The sequence below is a fragment of the Ambystoma mexicanum genome, chromosome 2q (genome assembly GCF_040938575.1).
Source record: "Ambystoma mexicanum isolate Mex_15411 chromosome 2q, UKY_AmexF1_1, whole genome shotgun sequence".
In the NCBI taxonomy this organism is placed as follows: Eukaryota; Metazoa; Chordata; class Amphibia; order Caudata; family Ambystomatidae; genus Ambystoma; species Ambystoma mexicanum.
Genome location: NC_090924.1, coordinates 441,154,433 through 441,180,474, shown reverse-complemented (window position 1 = coordinate 441,180,474; position 26,042 = coordinate 441,154,433). Strand labels below are relative to the sequence as shown.

The window sequence follows — 26,042 nt, the reverse complement described above, 5'->3', positions numbered from 1 at the left end:
CATTACTCCAATTGGCCTCTGGATACTTGGTTGCTCTACCTCACTCATGTTTTCTTCCTCCTTCATTGCCTAACACTTGGCACTTGCAGATGTTTTCTTCTTTGCTTAATCTAAGAGAAATATGTCTTACGTACATGGCTTATCCTCTTGACTCCCTTTGAGCCTGGCAATTATTCCTTGATGTGACATCCTTGATCCCAGGCCAAGTGATATTCTTTGTTCCTCACACAAAGCTGTTTTTCCAGTGCCTCTTATCTCTGCAGCCCTGGTCTGTTTCTGAGGTAGCTTGGTCATTCTTAATACAAGTCCAACGTCCATCTTTTAATCATGGCTGCTCTACTCACATTATATTTTCTTCTGCAGCAAACTTCTATATGACTCATCTACCTTGCGTTTCTGCATATGTACATTCACTTAGTCTCTTCTCACTTATTTCTTTGGTGCACATGATTTCTTCATATTCCATTACGTTTCTTTTATTACTTCAGTTAAATCTTTATTCTTTTAAGTATTTGCATATAATTTCAGTGTGTCCTTGTGTTTTCTCTTCATGATGTCACCCTCCCCTCGTCTGATTTTAGTTACAACTCCTCCATGTCCAATGGTGTACGCAGACATCCTTCCACCACGTCAGTGCAAGGGTACTTTCGATATAGTTGTCTGAGTGCATAACCTCTCTCGTATCTTCTGTGTGCTATTGGAACAAAACCTGATGGCACACATAATGCTCTCCTACTGCTGTTCCAGTATGACGTAGGTGAGGGGGCAGGAACTGGAGATGACGTGTACATCTGCTCCTCTTCCCCAGGCCTCAGCAGTTCCTAGCAGCAGCAGGGGGACATGATCAGCAGGACACAGACTGGCAGCGTCTCTCCAGAAGGTATTCAGGGAAAAGGCCAAACCCAAGTCCAGGGGCTTTGGGTAAATTAACTAATGAGACAGTCCAAGTGGATGCAGTGGTGTGGCCACAAGGACAATAGCACTTACTAAAGATTGTGCAGTAAACTCAGATCTAGACATGAACACTTACAAGTAAAGAGCCAACTGAATAATGCATGTTGCAACAACACTGCTAACACTAACATTTAAAAAATACAATAAAGTGAACAATTAATAAAATCACAGAACACTTTAAGACTTTATGCATTAAATAAACAAGTGCATGGTCCAGAACGTGCCTAACTGACATCCTGCAGTAAGCCAAAGGTGGGCTGGCTCTTCCTGAGGGAGGAAGCAGCCTGGAACCGCCATTCATTATAGGGCATGGGAGAGTGGAAAAACAATGTTACATTTTCCAACTGCCACAAACGGAAAAGACTGGTAAACAGGATCTTGGGGATAGGCTGGGCAGACAAGCTGGAACACTGGACAATTCCAGCCCATTGAGGGTAATGCATTTCATAGAACAAAATGAGGGTCCATTGGAGATAATGACGGTCCATTGGAATAAGTGCAATTTAAAAGGGCATTTTACATTAAAGTTTTCCTTTCAGCCTAAAGCAATCCTATAGTGCATATTTACTCTGTCAATTCTGTTAAAAGGAGTTTGGCTGTACCTGGGACAGGCCTTATCTATCTGCACATTATACAGTGCAAATGAGTGACTGCCCAGAAATCCACTTCTGCAGAGTCTGGATGCCCACAGACCCCAGCCCTGGGGTACAGGTACCCCACTTACTGCCAGCCTCTATTTAGGGGCTGTAAAAACTTTGATGAAAACTGTAAAGAGAAGTACCATGGCTGATGTGATCGGAGATCGAGGCAATCGGACGCCTCAGGCCCTTAGGGAACAACAGCACCTTTCCCCCGGGTACTGTTCTATCTCTTGCCCTCTCCCCTCCTGAGGCTGTCCCTGCCAGGAGGAGGGACGGCGTGGGACAGTAAGGCAACCCCAAAAGGAGATTGGCATGCAAGGAAAATCTACCCTTGGTTAAGGACTACTGTGATAAAATGACTACTGCTCTTCTGGAGTGCAGGGATGAGTAGTACTTTGACCACTTACACATCCTCACGCTACTACTAGATGAGCAGTGATCGCAATCATGAAGGTGAAACAGGCACAGCCCAACAGGTATATATTCATTGCCTCTTTTGGTAGATCCCCGCAGAGGACAGGCTATATCTTCAGGAGGGATGTGATCTGATAGCAGTAGCAATTCAAACAGCTTTAGTACAAAATTCCAAAATAAAGGAACACCCATGCAAGGTTCTATAAAAATATGGAGACTTTGTTCAAACAATAAAACACAATCAACACATTTAAAACACTGACAAGCCACCCATTAAAAGGACACACAGGGAAGGCAGAATGTGATGTAAGGACTCTCTGGCTTGCAAGCAGGGGTGTTCAGGCAAGGGTTTCTGCAATTGTCAATGTTCAATGGTATGTTCTTGTAGTAAAAAGGACAGAAGGAGGCTTAAGTCAAAAAGGTGGACGGGACAGGGACGCTTCAGCGTACCTTTAAGTCTTGCTTTGGTGCTTAAAATCATTGTGCCTGGCTTCTAGGTAGTTTCACTGCAGTCAAGACAATGTCAAGAAGTTTGTTTCAATGCAATCCCACTGGCGGTCAGTGCCAAGTTGATTTAAATGTGCAGGCTCCCATCGGATCGAGTCAGCATTTCAGGCGGTCAAGATGATGTCTTCCAATAGTTCGGGCGGCTGTTGCTACAGTAGATTGGACAAAAGCAAGCCTGCTGTAAGTGGTCCAAACCAGGTTGTTGTAACAGTGTCCTTTGCATTCTGACATCACACCTAGAGTTCCTTGTCCTGCAAGAAATTGGGGATTACAGGAAGTTGTAGAGCGCGCTAGAATAAAAACAAGATTGTGGATCCCCTCTCTGAGCCTCACACTCTCCTCTGCTTTTTCTAACTCGGCCGCTTCCATGTCTGCTGACTTCAAAGGTACTCCAATGTTCAGCACCCTGATGTGAGTGTGGCTTTATTATATCAGTGCTGCCAATGTAGCACTGACTCCCAGGATATCTCCTCAAGAGATGTCCTGTGCCCTTGGAGGAAGATCTTGCCCAACCTGCCTGGATCAAAGAAACAGTTTCCTGACCATTGTCCCACATGTCAGGAAATCCAGGCCATACGGCTAATACAGATCAGCCCTGTCGTCGCTGAAGCCCTGCTTTCAGAACTGACACTTGTATGATTTCACATCCCTGTGTTTGTACAATTGTGTGATCCTAGCAGACACCATGCCACAAATGGGCATGACTGATATTTACAGTTTAATGTGCCACCAGGGCCGTTAGGCTACATAATTTAAATCAGAAGTGCAGACAATTTAAAAGCCACTCCTGCCTACTGTCAGGAATGCACATGTGACAGTTGATCCTGGTCTGCGCAACTGCAGAGCTGAGGGTGTCAGGAGACTTTCTCCGCAAAGGCACATGTTTGCATTATAATTATGTTATGAAGAATTTATGAAAGGGAGAAGTACCTGCATAATTCCTATTATAAAAATTTTAAAAAAGTAAAAAAAAAAAACATGTGCTATCCACAACACCTCACCATCACCCTCACCACATGGCCATCATGTCACAACTTCATAACTCAGACTCTGTTGCTGTTCCCAGGTTCTTGTCCATATACCATTATCAAAGACAAATCCTAAACCCCACAAATGCTTCAATTAGATTCTGTCCTGGAAAGCTTACACAGCTGGGCCTCATAACAACAAAGAAAGCCTTGTCAAGGATGAACGCTCATACACAAGGTGGAAGCTGCTCTTACAAAGCCCTATACAAGGTGGGATCTGAACTTAAGGGCTGGTGTCTATCTGGCTTTGACTCTAGTTAAAGATGTCAGAAGTCTTGTTATATTTATGCAGGTTCAATTCATCTCAGTACTTCCTTTGGAGGGCTGAGGTCTTCTATGCTGGATGCAGGAGCTACAGTAGTAGCCAGGCGTCTCCTCTGATCCAGAAATTGCAAGATTGATGCCAGGCATAGGACCACAGCTCTTAAACGTCAATTTTTGTCCACAGTCTGTCTTTTCCAAAGCTAGAGCGTTCACTATTATAAAAAACTGAAGCATGTGTAGGTTTTTTCTATCCATTGAACAGGTTTTCTTTCTTTAGATTTTACCTGTGACAGCCTCTTCCAGACCCCGTTATGGAGTGAAACGAAAACGACCGTTGCATGAATACCGCCAGCAGCTGTCTACCGAGGGACCCCGTGCCCTGGCCGGATTATGAAGTTTTGGCAAACAGAGCAGTACCTCCGTGCAGGGGTGGGGCTGGCGCGCTAAAGCAAACGAAGCCGCCTAACGCACACAGCTCTGCAGCCCGCACTGACTCCAGCTTTCTCACACCCTGAAGCCACCTCCCCTCTATCCCGCACGGGGGGTACTGGCTGCGGTCGGCCGGGACTTTACTGCTCTTCCTCCGGGAAGTGGGGAACGGCAAGCAGCTCACCCCTAGCGACCACTCCGGCGGCGACTGCCCCTCTACCAGCCAAATCTCCAGGCCCGGCCGGAGGTACCCACCACAACGCTTTTCCCGCTTTACCCCACAAGCCACAGCTAGATTGCACTCAAACCTTCAGCCCAGCGTTCCTCGACACGCAGTGAACCTACACCAGCACAGATCACCCGGATCATAGCTCACTGGGCCTGTAAAGCCGCATACTTGCGGGTCGACACGGAGTCCTCATACCTCTCGGAAAACACAGCAGAACAGCACCGACATCTTTAAGGTGAGGAGCGGGGAGGACTGCCCGACCGTTTCATTAATAACAGCCCCCCGGACAACACCGAATGCGAGGGGCATCACCCGCCTAGCCGCGGCTTCATTCCCCTCTGCCTATAAGTCCACCGCACCTTCTCAGGTCATTGGGACCCTACTTACGGCACGCCGAGGCACTCTCCCCCCGTGGTATACTAGCAATAATCACATGCAGTAAGTCCTGCCACAGTGACCGGCAGCTCCAAGATGTCAAGAAGCGGCACGGCCTCTAGGCAAGCGGACATCGTCTCCATACTAGCTAACTCTACTACGGAGAGATCCAAAAAGGGGGACCCACCGGAAGATCCCACCAACATCCACATGTCTGCAGCACAGGCATCAACCCAGTGCCCATCCCAATCAGTCACTAAAACCGACCTGCAAGATCTACTGTCAGCCTTGACTAAAGAAATCCAAAAAAGCGCAGAAGAGGTCACCAAGAAAATTAACTCTCTAGACGGGCGGATGGGAGAAGTAGAACACCGAACGGCGAGCTTGAAGCGGAGGTCTGTGACCAAAGATTTGAAACCGAGCAGGACAGGGACAGGATCGTGGTCTTATAGGCAAGATGCAACCTCCTAGAGGCAAAACAGGATGCAGAGAACGGTTCTCGGAGGAATAACATCCGCTTATGAGGAATACCATCCTCCGTCCCAGATACAGAATTAAAAAGCTATGTCACAAATCTACTTAGATTTATAACTACACTTCCAGACAGCGCACCCTTGGAGCTAGATCGGGTGCACAGAACCTCCCCAAGAAGTGAATCCACATTCCCACCGGATGTACTAGTCAGAATCCATTTCTTTCAAATGAAGGAAGAAATTAGGCGCGAGGCGAGGCAAATGCGCCAGATCACGTTCCAGGGCTCCGCAATCTCGCTCTATCAGGACCTAGCCGCCTCCACGTTACAAAAGCGGAAAATCATGCAACCTCTAACGGAATGGCTACGAGACAGAAAGATCCCGTATCAATGGGGTTTCCCGACCTCAGTCAAATTTAAATAGGAAGGAGCCCTGAGGCAAATTCACACGCCTAAAGAGGCGGATAAATTCATGGGCCTCAGAATGTCTGACGGGGAGTCGGAATCAGAAGAACCGTCCCGACCCCCTCGGGAAAAGCCTCCCACAGGAGAATGGTCAAAAGCCGGCAGAAGACGAAGACTCTGGGGTCCCCCTAAGAAAGACACCTCGCTGGGATGACCAACCTGGCAAGAACTTACCCGGGTTCTGGCAACTCCATCTTGTGGGGAGAAAGCCTCCAGAATCATCAACTCTCATTTACGCTAACAGTGCGGGAGCAAGGATGAGCTCCAAAAGAATTCGGATCAGCGGCCCAGTTGGCCATCATTAGGTGCCTTGGTGCCACCAGTTCCCCAGTGGCAGCAGGACAATGGTTCTACTTCCAATTCAAGTTAGGGGGGAGGGGGTAAGGGGGAGATAAACTATCATGGCAGCCAGCCTGGAGAGGAGCAATCCGAACCCCACAGGTTCTGGCCTCACAGTCATCCTCACAGCATATCGCACCAGCAACTAAGCTTCCACCAGACCAACACAGCAAGTGATCGCCGCTAACAGACTCTTGGCCCAGGAGCGAGAGCAAGGCCAACGACACACCGGACCCTAAATTGTATACCAATGACCGATACAAGGGAAATAGTGATACTCACATGGAATGTCCAGGGCCTGAACTCGCCAAGAAAGCGTAAATCAGTAGAACACAGGCTGGGACAGTTATCGGGCGACATTGTACTGCTCCAAGAAACCCACCTATTGCAGGAAGACGAATCCCGAGTAAGGTTCAATAGATATAAACACAGAACATACTTTGCCTCCTCCGGACAGAAGAAGAGAGGAGTTGCAATCCTATTAAGCGACAAAGTCCCACTATCAAAAATCACCATAAAAAGAGACCCGGAAGGCTGCTTCCTCCTTCTAAAGGGCCTGTTTGAAGAACTTCCTATAACTTCCTATAACCATCGTCTCAGTTTACGGCCCCAATGCATCTCAGGCCAACTTTATCGCAAAGCTAATTCCGACCGTTCTAGCCTTCCGTGAAGGCCATCTGATCATAAGTGGTGATTTCAACTGCACGCCAAACCCACAATTAGATCAAACTCTGCCCCTACGAACACAGACATCGTGCAAGCACTAGCAATAGCCAAATTACTAAGAGAAACCAAATCCGTCGATGCATGGAGACTATTCAATGGCACCGCAAGGGACTACACTCACTACTCATGTGTGCATAAAGGCTTCTCAAGAATTGATCTCATACTCCTATCAGGGGTCCTGTTCCCTTGACTTAACAACGCAGAAATCCACACCTGCATGATATCGGACCATGCCCCAGTATCAGCGAATCTAGTGATCTCAGGTCAAAAACAGCCTGTTCAAAGGCATTGGAAACTTAACGACTCATTGCTATTAGACAAATGCATCCGAACGGAAACCTAAGAAACTATATCTAATTATTTCAAAGAAAACACAACGGAGCATGCTTCCATGAACATTATCTGGGATGCCTTGAACGCGGTTGTCAGAGGCACTCTGATTAGTGCTGGGGCAGAACAGAGAAGAGTTTCGAACATCATGGCTGCCAAGCTGGAGGGAAAAGTAAAGCAATTAGAGAACAAACTGAAATCACGCAACTCCAGGAAAACGGAGAGAGCCCTGAGGAAAGCAAAAACAGCGGTGGAGATGCATTGTGCCGACCGCACAGCGAAAGCATTAGCATTTACAAAGCAATTCTACTACAGCAAAGGGAACAAAGCAAACAAGGTCCTAGCACAAAAAGTGAAAAAAGTCTGCACCCGAAACAACATTTTGAAACTAAGAAGGGAAGATGGACAAATGCTCTACTCTGATTCAGAGAAAATCGAAGAACTATTGAAGCACCACAAATCAATCATGTCCGGAGAACCCACAGCACTATATAATCTAGCAGACTATCTAAGCACCATGCCCTCCCTGGACACTACCCTGTTGGACTCCCTAGAACTACCCATCTCTACTGAAGAAATCATAGACGCCATCAAATCTCTCAAATCAGCCACCCCGGACCCCGACGGATTATCCGCAAATTTCTACAAAAAATACGCCAGAATTCTAGCACCTCAGATGTCGGCCCTATTTAACTCTTTCCTTACTTCGAAGTCAACAACTGATTCAATGGCTGAATCCATCACAATCCTGCTACACAAACCTGGAAAAGACCCCCAACTAGCTGCCTCGTACCGGCCCATCTCACTCCTAAACATCGACGGGAAGATTTTTGCAAAGTACTGGCCAACAGACTGGCTCCAGCCCTACCAACTGTAATTGATGAAGACCAAACGGGATTCATCCCTGGGAGAATTACCCATTGCAATATTAAAAGGACGATCGACATTATCGAGAGTGCCCACAAACTAAAGGTAGGAATGGCCGCCATATCCTTAGACGCACATAAGAACTTTGACCTGGTTGACTGGGGTTACATCCGGCCAGTTCTGACACACATGGGCTTTGGGCCGAACCTTACCACATGGGTTATGGCTAACTATCATTCTCCCACCACACAGCTTCGGGTTAACGGCACAAGGTCTAACAAAATCCACATATCCAGGGGCACTAGACAGGGTTGCCCACTCTCCCCCCTAATCTTTGCTCTCTCCATGGAGCCCTTTGCAGCAAGAATCAGGCAAAATACGAACATAAGCGGGTTGTCCGTGGGAGGCCATGAATATAAAATTGCGCTTTATGCAGACGATGTTCTAATAACGGCAACAAACCTGGCATCGTCCCTGGGTCCTATATGGGATGAAATTTCAGAATTCGGGACTCTATCAGGGTTCAGGGTAAACCTATCCAAATCCGTAGCATTACCGGTGAATCTCTCTAAACAGGAAAAAGACACTCTCTGCCCCCTAATGCCAATCCCATGGTCATCAGGCCCAATCGACTATCTCGGTGTTCGCATCCCCAATGACCCACTGCGCCTATACTCAAGCAACTTCCCGCAACTGATCAAAGATCTTCAAAAAGATCTCAAAAGGTGGAAGCCACAGGAAATATCATGTTTTGGCAGAATCACAGCCATCAAAATGAATCTGATCCCCAGTTGGCTATACCATTGCACTGCACTCCCAATCAACATCCTGGGTTCAGCCCTCGCAGCCCTGCAAAAGCAAATCCTAGCATTTGTATGGGGGGGAAAAAACCTTGTACAGCCAAACGAATAATGATGAGAGGAATTCCACAGGGTGGTCTGGGAGTACCGGATCTTGCTAGATACACCCTAGCAGCGCAATTCTCTCATGCCTTCACATGGGCCCAAGAAACAGATAGACCGAAGTGGACACACATCGAAGAATCTTGGTGTCCGGTGGCACCATCATCCCTCCCACACCTTCCACCCGTAAAACCACAAGCAAATAGCGGCCCGCTGCTGCCAACAAAATCAACAGCCCGCTGCTGGAAGGAAGCTGCCCGGAAATGGCACATCCGCGGCTCGCTAGGCCCCCTGACTCCCATCTGGAACAACCCTGATTTCTCCCCAGCTCTATCAGCTCATGGCTTCCAACCCTGGATAGCAGGTGGCTTACATAAAACCAGTGACTTCCTGGAAGCAGGAGCACCTATCTCATTTGAAAGATGCAAAGAAAAATCCGGAGTGGGTGAAGGGGAGAGATTCCACTACGCCCAAATCCGACACTGGGTGTCCCACAGAGTAACCAGGGAGAAATGCTCCAGAGAACTAACAGCCTTGGAACTATCATTAACAACCCCTACAAGCAAAGGCAGAGTCTCGACCCTGTATCGACTCCTAGACAGGGCAGACCTCTTGAAAAAGGAAAGATACATGATCGAATGGGAAAAGGACCTGGGAAAAGAAATTGAAGTCGAGGAATGGGGGAAAATCTGGGCCAGGCTACACAAAAGCTCTCAATGCATTACAAATAGAGAAGGGGGCTAAAAACTCTGCTACAGGTACTATATAACCCTGCCCAAATCAACAAGGCCAACCCAACAATTTGGAACTTGGGAACTTGTTGGCTTGGGTGTCCGACTACCGGATCACTGCTACACATGGTGTGGTCATGTCGGAAAGCGGAAATCTATTGGAAAGAAATACTCAAACACATCAAGGAATTATCGGGCCTAACCATCCCATGGGACCCTGGAATCGTCCTTCTTGGAGGCACGGGCGATGGAGCAGGCCCAATGTCAGGCCAAATCCCCAGACTATGCACGCATCTACTCCTAGCAGCAAAAATAGCAATGGCCCGTGTGTGGAAAAATAAAGAGGGCCCCTCCGTTGCACTTTTGTGGGCGAAATGCTGGGATATAGTGGTGGCCGAAAGAATCACTGCGATCCAGGCAGACTCCCTGAATAGAACTCTAAACATATGGGACCCATTCATGGACTACGCCGCCAGGTTCCCGGCCCTCACCAGGAGGCCTCCGTTAACAAGATGGCTCCAAAGCAGCCCGCTGTATTGAACCACTGCCTCACACCATAGCTATCCAGCGCCCCACAATCCGCCTGGCGGAAAAGGACAGGACAGTCCATGATCAGTAACGGCCATTCTAACATTTGTGCTCCCTGCACTCCGGCCCTCCCATGAATCGCTTTTACTAACTCATATTGAATGATTGCTGTTCTGCGATTGCTGTTGTGATATATACATTGCTTATATGTAAAACCAAATAAAACGTTGTTATGAAAAAAAAAAATCAACAAGACTAATCTGCCCTCACCTTTCGCTTGGATCGTGTTGTGTAGGAGGTCCCATGTGGTTGGCTGCAGGGGGAATGACGGGAAGAGTGTTTGAAGGGTACAGCGAAGCCTGAAGTACATGTGAATGTGTTGAGGGACGTGTCACCCCTCTTTCACGGGCCAGCTTGGGTGTTATAAATAGGTCCTGGGCGAACAGGTCGCCGATGGTGTGTATGTTTAGTTTGTCGACCCATTGGTGGAAGATCTTCTCTGGAGTTAGGGGGACCCCTGGGATGAATTTGATTGGCAGTAGAGGTGAGAATCTGATTTGGACATCATATTTCTATGCCATCTTTTTCCAAATTGCATATGTGGAAAGGACAGTGTTCATCGTGTTGTGTGGTACTGGAAAGTGTCCGATAATGACTGCTCTTAGTAGGTTGGGGGATGCGAGAGCTGAGCTCGTTCTATTTGGACACGTGGTCTGATGAAGTGCGTAGCGTACCAGTAGCTGAGTAATTGTGCCTGGGCTGCCCAACAGTATCGTTCTAGGTCGGGAAGTGCAAGGCCTCCAAGAGACGATGGTAGTATGAGTGTTGTGTAGTCCACATTTGCTGGTTTACCCGCCCATAGTAAGTCAATAATTAGGTTCCTACTTCTTTTAAAAAAGGACTGTGGGAGGAGCAGGGGTATGTTAGCAAACAAGTAGAGAAGTTTAGGAAGAACCACCATCTTTATCAACGAGGCTCTACCCCACAGTGTTAATGGGAGTGTTTTCCATCTGTGTATACGTTCCTGAAGTGACCACAGCGCTGTTTTGTAGTTATCTTTGTATATGTCGTGGTGGTTGAGAGACATGACAATACCCAGGTAGCGAACGTGAGAGCATTCCCACTTGAACCCATGATCGTCTGCAAATTTTCAGGTACTCTGTGTCGGGTGAAATATCACTGATTTGGAATGGTTTATCTTGAGTCCGGATATGGTGCCACATTTGATTACCTCTTGCATTATGGGATTGAGATTATTTTGTGGCTCATGGACAAATAGGACCATGCCGTCTGCGTAAAGGGAGATCGCTAGCCTATAGGGCCCAAGAGTGAGGCCTCTGTGGGGTTGTTGGGAGCGCAGCCTTGATGCTAGAGCTTCCATTATCAAAGCGAAAATTAAAGCTGATAGTGGTCAGTCTTGTCTGGTTCATCGTAGATTTATACTTGCCGATTTGGTGTTGCCTAGTATGATGGAGGATTGGGGATTATTGTATAAAAGCGAGACCAGCTTGATGAATTAGTTCCCAAGGCCCATTTGTTTGAGTACCGCAAAGAGATAGGGCCATTCGACCGAGTCAAAGGCTTTCTCAGCGTCGAGAAGCACAGCGATCACCTGACACGTGGGGTTGAGCGCTTCAATGATGCCAAATAGCCTTCTGATGCCAAATGTTGTGGTTCGTCCGGGGACGAAACCCGACTGGTCACCCAGTACTAGTGCCGGCATGATGGATGGATGAAGTGAGCTGTCAAAATCTTTGCCAGTATTTTGTTGTCCAAATTGATCAATTAAATTGGCCTGTAAGAGGCACAGTCCTCAGGTGGTTTGCCTGCCTTGTGTAGGAGGATAACGTTGTCCTCACAAAGGGTCGGTGGTAGTATCCCACATTCTAGGGCCTCTTCGTAGACCCGGAGAAGGAGTGGGGCCGCTGTGGTTGCGAAGGCCTGATAAAATTCGCCCGTGAGGCCATCTGGGCCTGGGGCTTTAGTATTAGGTATATTTTTAATGGCTTGCACAATTTCCTCTGTCGAGATAGGTGCGTTCAGGGGTTTGCGAAGCTCGCTTTCTACCCAGTAGAGTTCTATGTAGTTTAGTGAGTTTTGCAGCGTTTCGGGATGGGTGGTATGTTTACAGCTGTACAGATCTTGATAGAAGGAGTGAAACGTGGTGAGAATCTCTTCCTCTGTGTACACCAGTGTACCATGTGAGTTTTGCACTCTTTCCACTCGGGCGGATTTTCTGTCGGCCGCTATCAGGTTGGCTAAGAGGGCTCCGGGCTTCTGACCTTCGCCGTACTGATGAATCTGATGTCTACGTGCTAGGAACTTCAGCTCTCGATCTGCCGTGGCCCAACATTTTAATAGCTCTTCTTTGAGTTCAGTTTGGGTGTGTGGGTCATTTCAGTTGGTACATTCGATTTCGAGTTTTAAGTTGATTTTCGCTGGTGGACAGTTCCCTTCTAATCAGTTTCAGGATTCCATTCTCTTTTGCCATGAAAACCCCTCATATATAGAATTTTTGTGTTTCCAAGAGGGAACTTGGTAAGTTCACAAAGTCTTGATTCTTGATTAGCCTCCATGAATGTTGTAAATTCATGCTGCAGCTCTGTTGTGACCACTTGTGGCGATAGCGAGCCTGGTTGAAATCTCCAGTGGAGTGCTGCCGGTTTGGTGTTGGGAAGGGTGAATTCAAGTGTCACAATGGAGTGGTGCGAGAAGGATCTCGGAAGGATTTGGCAAATCCCCCATTGAAACAGGCTTTGAGTGGACAACAGGAGATAGTCTATACGGGAGCTGGAGTTGTGGACAGCCGAGTGGAAGGTATAGGGCCTCATTACACGGTAGGCGGTAAGTAAGTAAGTAAGGTGGTAAACTCTTACCGCCTTACTACGAGTTCCCTTTGCAGGACCCGACCTTAACGGCTGGTTTTACCAGCCGTTAAAGTAGGGTGCCGTAAAGGGACCTCAGTGCTAATTACGGTACCGCAATTTGCGATACCGTAATTAGCGCCTTCCCCATTCCCATTATGCCCTATGGGGGCAAAAATGGGAATGGGGAAGGGCCTTGGTGAATGGGGAATTACTGCCCCCGCTCACCTTGGAGTAGGGCGGTAATTCCAGCATCCACCAAGGCGGACACAGTAAAATACCGGCGCAACCATGGCGCTAATAGCGTCATGGTTACCCCCTACCGTGTAATGAGGCCCATACTCTTTTAATTCCCAATTAAGGTGTCTCCACACGTCAATCAGGTCGAATGCCTGACAGATTTCCTTGACCTGGAGGCTTGCCTTGGATGGGCAGGTGGGTGTGGTTCGTGACTTGTCTTTTTGGGGGTCCATTGTTGTGTTCAGGTCCGCTCCCCAGATGATTGTTGCGGCACCTGTCTTTTCAAGATGTGACACGATCCTGTTGAAATTGTTCGGGCCATCGACATTGGGAGCATATGAGTTCACCAGGATTACTTCTTTTCCTGCATCCCCCTCACAAGGAGTTAATTTGAAGTTGGCTTTTTTGTCGATCAGAATGGCCACCCCTCTAGCATAGGATGAATAGGATGCAAAGTACCTGTGGCAGCCCCATTCTCGAGCCCAAGGATGTTCCAACTCTGGGAGGAGGTGGGTCTCTTGAATCATAGCCACATCAACCTTGTGCCTCTTGAGGTACTGTAGGATTCTCTGAGTCTTTGCCGGCAGTTTGCCTCCACTAATATTCGAAGTAGCTACTTTGAACTTGCCGGTTCGGTGTCATTATGATGCCCATTTGTGGACAAGTGCTTGGTGGTGAGCGGTTGCTCCCGTGAGGCGGTGCGCAGGGAGCTTTTGGTTTTTCATTGCAGGTGAGGAGCCTCCGCCTTGTAGTGTTGGTGGGCGGGCGAGTCCCTGCTGGCGCATTCCCATACCTGTTCCCTTTTACCCTCCCTTATGTGGGCAACCCCCAACTGGCCCAAAGTAGTACCCTATCCAATGAAAGTGAACATCAATAGTGCTGTGCTAGGGGCGTTAGTGGCCTTCCAAGGGGAAGGGCTCCTTTACATTGTAGGACTGAACTTCTGTGGTGGTAGTTATGGCCTTGGACGTTTTTGTCCCTGCGGTCCGATGCACTTTAATGGTGGATTTCTCCTCATCGTTCTCCGTGTGGAAGTCGCAGGTTATTATTAGCAGGTTTGCAGCTGGCTCTGTCCAGGAAATTGCTAGCTTCTATGGGTGAATTGGAAAATTGGACCTTCCCATCGTGCTGGATGCGTTATTTTGCAGTAAAAAGCATTGATTATGATATCTGGTTGTCTTGTAGACGGCGTTTGACAGCTGCGTAGGACCTTCTTTGCGCTTGGACGGCTGGGGAGAAATCAGGATAAAAATGGATGTTTTCCCCATTGTACTGGAGGTTTCCCTTCTCTCTGGCTATTTTCAGGATTGTATCCCGGTCTTTATAATTAAGCAGTTTAGCTAGGATTGGGCGCAGGTTTGCTCCCGGGATCGGTCTTGTGTTCGGGATTATGTGCGCTCTCTCTACAATGAACAGTTGGGAAAGTGCCTCGGCCCCAAAGAGCTCCCTGCAAATATTTTCAACGTGCTCCTCCATCTTCATACGTCGTTGTTGTTCTCTAACTCCATCCAATCTAATGTTATTTCTGCGGAATCAACCCTCTAAGTCCTCGCTCTTTGCGCTTACTGTCTTCATTTGGTTCTCCAGTGTCGTCACCCTGTCCATCAACAATATTGAGTTGTCGTCTAAGTCCGAGACCCTTTGTTCCACTGTATCCAATCTGTCCGCGTGCTTGTCGAGGCAGTATTGCAGTTGGTCTACCTTGGAGGACAATGGCCCTCATTACGACCCTGGCGTTGGACCATGGTGCCAATAGCACCATGGTCCATGCGGGTAACTTACCAACTCCGCCATGGCGGAAAGGGGAATTACCGCCCCATTCCGAGGTTGGCGGGGCGGTAATTCCCCATGCCACCATGTCCCTTCCCCATTCCCATTTTTGCCCCATAGGGCTCAATGGGAATGGGGAAGGTGCTAAGTACGGTGCCACAAATTGCGGCACCGTACTTAGCACCAAGGTCCCTTTGCGGGTTGGTTTTTAACGCCTGCAAAAAGCAGGCGTGAAAGTCTCCAACCCGCAAAAGGAACCTCTAATCAGGCGCTAAGGGTTTAACGGCGCTGCCACCTTTTGCGGCGCCGTTAACCCCTTAACGCCTGGGTTGTAATGAGGGCAATTCGATTTTGCAGTCGAGATTGCCCATTCCGGTCTTGAGGTCTAGTAGGATCTCCCTGATGTCTGAGGTTTGGGAGAGTTCCTCTTCTTGGGTTATGTCTTGCGAGGGTGATTCCGGCCTGCTGCTGGTCCTAGATGACTTAGTGGAGGTGCCGGGCTCGAAGGTCAGTTTGCGCTGAGATTTGTCTGTCTTCGCCATGATGTGGTTCGGGAGGCTGAGAGCTGATCTTCAGCAGGGGCCGTGGCTATGGCAGCTGGTAATGTAGGAGTAGCTGGGTAGGACACCGGCGGGCTGCCTGGGTCCTGGTTGCCAGAAGCGAAGGCGGGTCCATATGTGGTAGGTTTGCTGCTCAGGTACCGTGATTGTCTAGCTGAGTAGGGCTAAAGTCTTGTGGATGATCTGGTAGGGTTATGCCCGGGGAGGCTTTGACATTTGCAACAATTAGTGGCCCGGGGGGCTCAACAGTGCTTGGTGAGGTGGTCTCTGTGTGATCTCTGTTTCCATTGTACAGGGTTGACTGGGGGTTGTAAGGAGAACTCAATCACGGTTAGCCTGTGTCGTCGACCAGATTAAGGTTGGTTAAACCAGTGGTGTCGTAGGTGGAGATGGATCGTTTTGCAGGCTGTGGACTGGGTCTCCATTTGGAGTGCCCCACTTGGTTGCCGGTAGGGTGCCTGTCTGCAGGGCGCTGGGATTGCGGCTCGAATGCGTGGGCGGTTGAAAGAGGTGCTGCGATTATAAATCTGGGCTGGAGGCACTTATTATGGTGCTTGCTGTTTTTGGGCCGTGGCTGTATGGGGCAGGTCACTTTGTGCGCCACAGGTATGTGTTTCCCAGCTTTATTGCCGAAATTGCAGAAAGTCTGTGAAGTAGCGATCAGGGGAGTGGTTTGTGATTGCCGTGATGCAGGGCGATCAGAGAGTGAGATTGTAAGAGTCCGGAGGGAGTCATAGCCTGCTGCCTAGTCGCAGACTGGGTTTATGGGGGGGTTGTTGGCATTGGGCACAGCTTCCCTCACACTCCGTTTGTTCGTCCCGGCGTGTATGTTGGGCAGGCTGTACGTTTCCCCGAGGGGTGGGGGTCCTCTCTCACCGGAGCATGGTTCAGAGCACCGGCATTAGAGGACTGTCCGTGTTACATGGGAGAGCCAGGTCACTGGTGTTTAGGATTTGCATCGACCAAGCTCCGGTAAGGGAAGCGGGGGCCTCTGTCGCGCCACGCTTTTGCTTTGCCACTCTTACCGATTGGCTGTGTCTCTGGCCTCGGGTGCGGCGGTCGCGTGATCCCTCACTCCGCTGGGCTGGATAGGGCATGGCTGAGATAGAGGAGCCGCTGGGAATTTTCCTGCTCCAGCGATGTCGGGTCCGCCCATACCCCACGTGGGCGTATGGCTCAGCCCCACTCCTGGGCGTCCCTCAACCGTCCGAGGGAGCCAGGGGAGACCTCGACAGCTGCAAATGGTTTACATGGAAACCTGGAGCGGTGTGCTCTGATTTCTGATGACCAGCTTGCTCCGGCGCTAGTGAGGGGCGCCGCTGGTATCCGCCACTGATTCCATTTGCCATGGCTTTTGAGACATCGGATCGTGGTCGAGGCCATGATATTCCCACGTCGCTCCGTTGATGTGGGGACACAGGTGGGGGAGGCTCAGTCTGTCGGAATATTGGGCCTGTTTCAAGTGCCAGTGCTCGATGGTGAACGAACAACGGGATAATTAACTGCCACAGAAGAGATAAATGTTCAGGATTAATTCGGAGCCGCACGGAGCTCTCAAGGGAGCCGCCATCTTGTCGGCCCTCTAGCGCCCTCTCTGCTTATTGGCTCATGATGAATCATAAGGGGGAGGGCAATGCTTGGATGCAGGTTATTTACTTTAAAATGGACCCACAATATTGAATGATCCCTCTGATTTAACCACATTTCTGATGCCCTTGGGTCTAACAAGGTGGACCAGACATTCCTGGTATGTGCTGAAAGGAACCTTCATTCCCAGGTACAGGTCCGTTCCTCTAGTCTAAAGTCTACCACAGTATTGTTTACATAGGCCCTTGCTTCTTTAGCTGTCCTTATACATGAAAGGGGGGCTACTGGTTCATCCTGTATTGGATGAGTGAATGGTTTGATTCAATGTCCAAGAAAATGAGATTCTGGATATCATGACATCCTCACAATTTCTTTCTGAACCAAGGAAACTCTTATTTGATCCCTTCCGAGAATCAGTTGTTCACCAGGGCAAGATACAGGGCTGTGTTGGAAACAGTTTTCTTGCCAGTGGTGAGAGTAGAAAATTGGGATGATATTCTCGTCTGGGTTCTTCCACATCCCCCTGCATTGCCAAGTGAATATCTCAGAGTGCAGGTAAACGTGCTAAACTTGTTTTTCCATTTTGAATAGGCAAAATCAGTTGGCTACGCATGTGATCTTTGACTTCTCGCCTTTTCCTTTTTTTATGACGGCTGCACGCTCTGTTCTGTGGTACTATTGGCCAGCCGTCAACTGGGACCTCTAACAAGATACATTCATAATATCTGCCAACTATATTGGCAGGTGTTTGGGGGACTTAAAATCAGTACCTTCCCAGAACAGGAAGGAGGTGCAGGTATGGCTGGAACCCAAGAAATTGGCAAGTTGTGTTCTCTTCTTGGTCCATTCCCTCAGGTCCTGACTGCAGATGAATGTAGCTCTGGGTGAGGAGCGACGTTGGACTAGTAGTAGGCTCTGAGATGCTGGCAATGGAAGGAGACGTTACCTTGATTCAAACTGAAGAAACTTGCAACCAGGCCATTGTAGTATGCATGGAAAACCTGGTGACAAAAGCATGCATAAGAAAGTAAAGTGGAACTACTTCAAAACCGCTTACCTACCAAGCTTTCCAGTTGAATTCTTGGGACATTGAAAATGATCCTTTCTTTCTCTTCCACTAATCTCAGTTGGGTGGACAATTCAGAGGAGATGCGGAGGGCAGGCTGAGAACTGTTTCCCTATCTTTCTTATTCTCTTTCCATGAGGACATTTCTAGAATAACACCAACAATTTAACAATCCTATTGTAGGCTTCTTATTAAATCAGGATAATGCACTGTTTCCCGTAGCCAATTTGACGAGGTGTAGCTATAGTGCTGGCGGGCGATAGTCTCCTCTGTTCTTTGCCACATCCTCCTCTTTATGCATGCAACCGGCTTCACCTTTTAACAGTGTTTTAAGCGAGAATCAGGTAAAGGGTGTGCAACCCCTTCTAATGATTCCCTTCTGGCAAAGGATGTCTTGGTTCCTCCTACTCAGATAGGTGGCAGTGTCTCCAAAATGGATGCTATCTGTATCCAAAAGCCTCCTCAGGCTTCCATCCCTATCGACACTTTCACGCCAATGTCGTTATGTAAGAGACAGGTAGTTGAATTAAAAGGGATCTGTTTATGTTTATGTTTAATAATATTGAATAATTTGTATAGCATCTTAGTCCCAGAGCCCCCGGCAACAAAAATGAGGGGGTGACCCTTGTTTCTTTGAATCTCGACATGGTGGCCATGACACAATCTCAAAGAGTGAGTGTAGCGTTTTTTTCAAGTGCGCAGGTGTCTTATCATAGACACATTTGTGTGTGTTAGAGGGAATACGAAAGACCAGTCCCTGCGGGCTGCGGGCTGCTGTGACATGTGCTCTACGGCTGATATTAGATACAATACGGACTGCACTGTTTTGCAAAACCTGCAGTTTTGTTGCATATTTCTGTGCAGCTCCAGCAAGGAGACTTGCACAGTAGTGGATTGCGGCCCCTATCGTAGCACGAGCCACAATTGCACAGTTCTCGTTAGATAAAAAGTGTCTAATACGACAAAGCAATTTTAAGCAAAATGCTGAAGTAGAGGTAATGGAGTAACTAAGTGTCGAATAGATAATGTGGAGTCAATAATAACACCAAGCATTTTTACTTTAGACAGAACTGGAATGAGACATTCCACAATGGTGATGTTATATAGGAGTCTGGCAATTTGCTCGATATTCACTGAGTTCCGACTAGCAGCAGCTCAGTTTTTGCATCATTTAATGCGAGGGAATTATGAGCCATCCAGCACTGGATAAGGCTAAAAACGTTCTTCCCTCTCAGAGCATCCGTAAGATAATCACCTGCGTATCATCTGCATAATTGGTGTATAAAATGCCCTGCTCATATAAAATGATGAAAGCTCCGGAAGCAGCTCTCCTCGTATTACAATGTTGGTGGGGCAACATATTAAACCAACACTGCCAAAGTTTGATGCGCTTAACAAAAAATAGAATGCGTGTTTATCTTGCCCTATCCGCCCCTTCTAATAAGCGAATCATGCTGGAGTCTTGTTTATTGTTTAAAAGAAGTCATTTCTTGTATTTGCAAGGGAATCTAAATGTAGACATTGACTCCTCTGATTGCTTCCAATAGTTATGAACACGTTGTTCTTTAGGACCACGCGGGATATGTCTTCATTCTTGGTGGTGGGAGAGCATATTTATGAGTTCAATTGGTAGGTCTTCACATATAATCTTCGGTGGGTTGGTAGGCATATGATATTGTGACTGCATGATCTTCAAACACATAATCCAAGTGAATACATAGTCCCCAGCACTGTTTCCCTGCATAGCCAGGCTTGTCAGGAGGGAGTCTCATTTTTTTATTGGAGTGTGACTGAAGGTGGGCCACTTAGAGTCCATTTAAATTAAGAAAGTCAGATTGGCAGACGCGAGAGTGGTATCCAAAACAACAATAATGGTGCGACCAAAGGGGTTCCCTCCTCATAGTCAGGGGAATTTTGAGGGTAGCCAATGTTGTAATCTGTCAGCATGTTAATCGAAAGGCTGGGTATAGAAATATACAGCCTCTCGAGGGGGGCGTTGCAGTTTCTGTCAAGGACTTACACCACCCTTCAATGCTGAAGTCAAATGGCCATCATTTGGTCCCCTTCCAGAATTGGTGTATTTTAAAGATATTCCATTCTGGGGCTGTGAACTTGCTTGGCTAGTGCAATTCCTTATGGTGTTTTTATATGAGTCTTTTTGCTGCTACCCCAACGCCTATTACGTCCTTCTGGCCTCCCCAGTGAGGACTACCTTCATTGGAACCTTATGTTCTTTGTCTGATCTGCTGTCGTCGGTTCTCCAGGGATATCAGGTGGTACCTTTGGTAGCGTTATCTCTATATGAGTATTTTATGCTTTATTGTTTGTCCACGTCACAATTATTTCAGCTTGAGGGAGATGGAGTCTTCGATACCTAGTGTTTCAAAGCTCAAAGGGTTTGAGGACTGTCAGATCCTTGACCTTGGACCATACTGTATTAAGAAGGTAGCTTCTTCATTTCACAGAGGTCACAGTTAGTGCACACTTTACTCAGATCAAGTAAGGCCTGCGACAAAGCAGACTCTGAGGAGGCAATACTTCTTTCACCGATAATCACCTTTTCCCTAATATATCATCCTTGTTGCAGAACTCATGTACCACCCTAATGGGGTACTTTGAGGATAAGAGCCCTCAGATTGGCACAGTAGGTAGCGTATGGGAAGTGGATTAAGATCGTCTCTACCAGGGCAGGGGATTACATCAGGAGAGTTTTATTTATTGGCCAGAGGATGGATTTACGCAAGATAAAATAATTTATGGGATGAGGAAGATCTCACCAGAGTAATGGTGACTTGCCAAAAGGCTTAGAGCCCTGTGCCTATAGACTGCATCCATCAGCCCATGCCCGCAGGAGAAAACCTATGTGCCCTCCTCATCCGCCAAAAACAGTTACAAAGAGCAGAAAGGCCCAATCTCCACCCTTCAAGCTTCCCTCACTGCTTTTTGGAAGCAGTTAGCCTGACCTCTGAAATTAGTGGAAGACACTGCACCATAAGGCTATAAAGAAGACAGCGGCCTTGATCCCTTTGCCACATCAATACACCATCCAACTCTCCTGAAAGCAGTACACTAGCGGGGGAACGCGCTGTACACCAGAGGGGGAACGCGCTGTACACTAGAGGGGAACGCTCTGTACACCTGAGCCAACGCTCTGCTGGCCAGTCCAGACACCCAGGCCCTTCAACCCAGCTCTCTAATGCTGAAAGGCTGGGACTAACCATCCTGACCCAGGAGCAACCAATCCCTCTGAAACCATCGACACTGAAGGGTGGAGGTTTTTGATGAAAATTGCAACGCAGCAAGTATTTTCATTTCCCAAACTCGTCCCAGCCCCTAGGAAGACCCACAAAGACCCTCGAAGAATGATTTACATTTGCAGTTCTCTTTCTGCAGGTTAGAGTTCAGTAACATCCCAGATTCTGCGCTGAAAGACACCTGCTTGAGCCTGTCGGACCGACAGACAGTGACCGACATCCAACTGAGTAGAGTAATCAACCGTGATGCCAGGAAGGAGACACTGTTCACGTTCAGAGCAGCAGAGGGACCAAGGGAGTGCAGGTATTCCATCTACTTTCTTCCCAGAAATAAACACAAGAAAAGATGTGTACGAAAAAAATAGCCGTGCCTTTGACAATGCATGAATGCAAATCTCCGATAATTATCAATTTACCCATGGGCAAGGTATTTTTTGAAAAAACACATTTTTTAATTCATTTTTATTTATTAAAAAAGAATGTGGTGCAGTCATTAACAAGAGTGTATGGGAGGGACACGGGGGCCTGTATTTCTCTTTCCCAGTCTACAACACCACACTCGATGTCCCTTCTGCTGTGGCTCGCCACCAACCGGTCCCCTTTCAGAGCAACCTCAAACCCTACCAGTTAATCGTGGCCACTGGCGCTGTATCCAATAACGAAGCTTGCAGACCATTCAACAAAAGCCTTCCTCTCTACCCTAGTGTTCAGCAAGCTGGACTACTGTGTAAGTCTCTTCCTTTGTGTTCAGCTTCAATCCCACTCAACACCGTTCTCTACCTCACTATAGAACTCTCTCCAACCATCACAGATCCTCCACTACCGCAGGACACAGGCACCCTACTGAAATGACCTCCTTGCAAAATGGCACTCTCTTTATATTCCTACTCCTTGTCTTGAAAGCCATATTGGATCTTGCTGATTGCTTCTCACTGCACTCTCCATCCTAGACTCTGCTCTCCTTTTCTTCCAACAACTTACTCACGCCCTCTTCCCCAGTATGACTCCAAACACAGGCCCTCCTACCAGTTAAGCCATTCCACCATGGCATGGTGTCTGTTTGTCTTGATAGGCGGCGTCCAGCACTTTTGTTTCTTGCTATCACTATCTGGGCCTGGTGCTAATGTTACAGGCTGGTGGGTATCCACACGACAGTGCGCTTATTGCGAGCTATTTCATCCCTTTAGGAACATGTAATTTCCTCATTGCAATTATTTAAGCATCTTTATTTTTTCTGCTTTTGTAGAAGGTGCAACTTTTTACTACAAGTGTAAACCAGTAGTCAGGGAACCCAGCTACCCATATATTTTTTAGTATGCGGTCATTTTCACCCTATATTTTCTGTATTGTTTTTGTGAACTTGTGTGCATTGTTGGTGTTTTCTTTTCCTTTGCTGTACTCCTCTTGTATATACAGATTTTCCAAGAATTTTATTTTGGCAATTCTTCTATTCATCTATATGCTGACATTGATTAAATTGATTGATTGCACATGATTAGGTTATGACATCATTATCACAAACATTCTTTGATGGAGGACCAATGAGATGCTAAATACATTGCCCAATACAGTCTGCCATTCAAGTGCTGAATAAGATGAAGCCATATTAAATTAACATGTTATACTGCCATGAAGGCCTGAGGGCCCAATTAATGGAACTTTTAGCACGGTGCAAAGTGACTTTGCACTGCCAACAACCACTCTGATTCACAAAGCAGGACAAAGTGTATTTTTGCAGTGGAAAAAAGTTTGTACCACATTAAAAGTTCCATGAATTGGGCTCTGAATGTCATTAATTGTACAACTATAATATGATATATTATTTCATCATCATCAAATAAGTTTATTCAGAAAAATATCCATAAACCACATTACAAAAACACAATATTAATACAATGTACAGTAATGATTAAAAAGAAAAAAATCTTTATAACAGCCACATAAAAACATGATAAAAAACGGGTGCCTGCTCTCAATCATATTACAAAATATTAGTTCCGCCAATGCCAGGCTTTTCTTAGGTACTCTACACAGCCCCAAACTACTGGGGTAGTATTTGCTGACAACAGAAAAATCAAAGCCGGTCTAACCTGGTTAACACCTAAATTCTTCAGCAATGGTATGATGTCTTTTTTTTCTTATGTCCAGATATGCTGGACAGAACATTACAAAATGCAATAGATCCTTCTCGGGCCAATCGCAACACTGGCATGTTTTGTACTGTTCAATATTAGACCTGTTTTTTGTTTGTGTCCTGAGCCATAGGGAGTTAAAGCGTGCCTTTGTTAATGCCCAACAATCAGAAGGTTTATGGCTCTGGAGCAGATATGGCTGGATACCCTCTGCGGTAGATATTCCTATATGCCTTCTATTCACAGTAATCCCCAATGCAGAGGTTTCTCTATTTGTCATAAGTATTACATATATTATTTAATGCCAAAGTACTGCCAGTACTGAAGGTGTTCCCTCAGTCTTATTTAGTCTGGATTATGTAAACTGTAGTGTGTGGTTTCTGACTGCACCAGATATCATGACATTTAAAAACTAAAATCTACCTATATTTAAATGTGGTGGTGCCCACCCTATTCCATTGTATATTAGTGGTACAGCAAACATTGTCAGTGGTATTATGCGGATGGACTAGCCTACTTTGGTACAGCCAGTCTGGTAAAATATTCCTATTGTGGCATGGCATTTTGTAATGTTCATCAAGGGTAAAGAAAATATTAGTTTTATTACATAGCTAGACTGGCCTATATTCTCTTACAGTATGATGATTTTTTATTGGGCATCAATGGTAAAGGAAACATGAAAAGTGCGTTATATTTCCAGACTGACCAAATTTGGTGCAGCCATTCGGGCTATATTTGTACTCTGGCATTGCACGTATTACTGGGCATCAAGGGTAAAGCCAGCATGGTATGTTTTATTACATGGCTACACCGGCCTACATTGGTGCAGGCTGTCTGGACATGTTTTATTTTTTGTGGTATAACATTTGTACTTGCAAAGTCAGCAGGAGTATGCTATTACATGGGGATACTGGAATATTTTGGCAGAGGAAGCATGGACTTGTTTTCCTATAGTGTCATTACTGCCATTATGTGTAAAGCAAGCATGTGTATGTTCTTAGATGGGAATACTGGCATATAAAAACATACTCATGAACATCCGCACCCTGCTCCCCCAAATACGGCTTGGTTGGTACAGGTGGTTGGTAGAGGCTCAGTTTATACACTTGGTCACTCCCACATACTTGTGGGAACCATTTAAGCCCTTCCAAATAATAAAATCACTACCCGCCACTGCCCAAATCTTTTCAAAAATATTCTTATACAAAAGTAAATTGAAGGTCAATTTGTGGGGCTGGTGAATCAGAGAAGTGGAGCAGCCAGTGATTTTCTGCCCAACCAGCAGTTGGGTGGTTCCTTTGGTCAAATCACCCAGAACTAGTTTAATTCTGAATCTCTTAGGGCAGCCATATCTGGGGAGCTGTCAATGGGCAAAGGCTGAGCATTTTGCCTGTTTGCTGTTCTCGCCTTTCCCTTCTCCTCCCACGCTGCAGATCCAGTATACCAAGCAATAATCAGGTAAAGACTTGCTTAGCGTGGCTCCTTCACCGCTCCAGATTGATTTTTGCATCGCTATATTAGGTTTGTTCTGCAATATCGGTTGTTACATTACTAGATTAATTACTACTTTACCCCTCGACTGCCCCAGAGTAATTATTAGCATTGCTAGATCAGTTTTCACTGTGCTTTCCTCCTTGATTGCCCCAGATAAGTCATTTGCATTGCTCTATTAGTCTTTGCGACACTAGGGGCCTCATTTCGAGATTAGTGGTATCCATGGCGGTAACAGCGCCATGGCTGCCTCCAATAACAGTACTGAGTCCGCCCTCATTCAATGGAGACTTACCGGTCTAGTCGGACCTTTGCGGGACCGGTAAACCCCCATTGAAAATACCATTCCCCATTCCCATTTGAGCCCCCATAGGGCTGAATGGGAACGGGGAAGGTGCAAATAACGGTACCGCAATTTGCGGAACCGTTATTTGCTCCCTGGACCCTTTGTGGGACCCGCAAAGGGACCTCGGAATAGGGCACAAAGGGATTACCGGCACCGGTGTCCTTACTAGTGCCGGTAATCCCTTTGTCATTTGTTGCATTGCCAGATGTATTTTGCCTTTGCTGCTTTAAGAGTTTGATAGAGTGGCAAAAAAGTGGTGGTAACTGAATTACCACCACGTTTACCACTCTGGCAAATCCAGAGTTTTGCCTTGAAGTGGAGGGTTTACCTCCAGCACGGTGCTGAAGGGGAATCCTCCAACCTACTGCCAGAAAATTATCAGAATCTGCAGAATTACCGCTGGCACAATTACTCCGAAATCCCCATGGAGCCCTTTCGCCTACAGAAAATGGTTATCTACACCACCTACGACCACTTGTAATCCCACAGTAATCCATGGGGGTAAGTGGGTGTAGCAGTAATTCCATTTGG

The 26,042-nt window shown here is 47.0% G+C and overlaps 1 protein-coding gene across 2 annotated transcripts in view; it reads left to right on the top strand.

The window, feature by feature from the left end:
* LOC138569485 (NACHT, LRR and PYD domains-containing protein 3-like) overlaps positions 1-26,042 on the top strand; it is a 347,636-nt gene that overhangs the window by 168,843 nt on the left and 152,751 nt on the right. The window contains exon 5 of one of the 2 annotated variants that reach the window (XM_069647488.1): positions 21,682-21,846. The exons of the other annotated variant lie outside the window; for it this stretch is intronic. Within the exon in view, the coding sequence (XP_069503589.1) occupies positions 21,682-21,846 (165 nt within the window). The remainder of the gene's footprint in view (positions 1-21,681; positions 21,847-26,042) is intronic. 2 annotated transcript variants of the gene reach the window in all.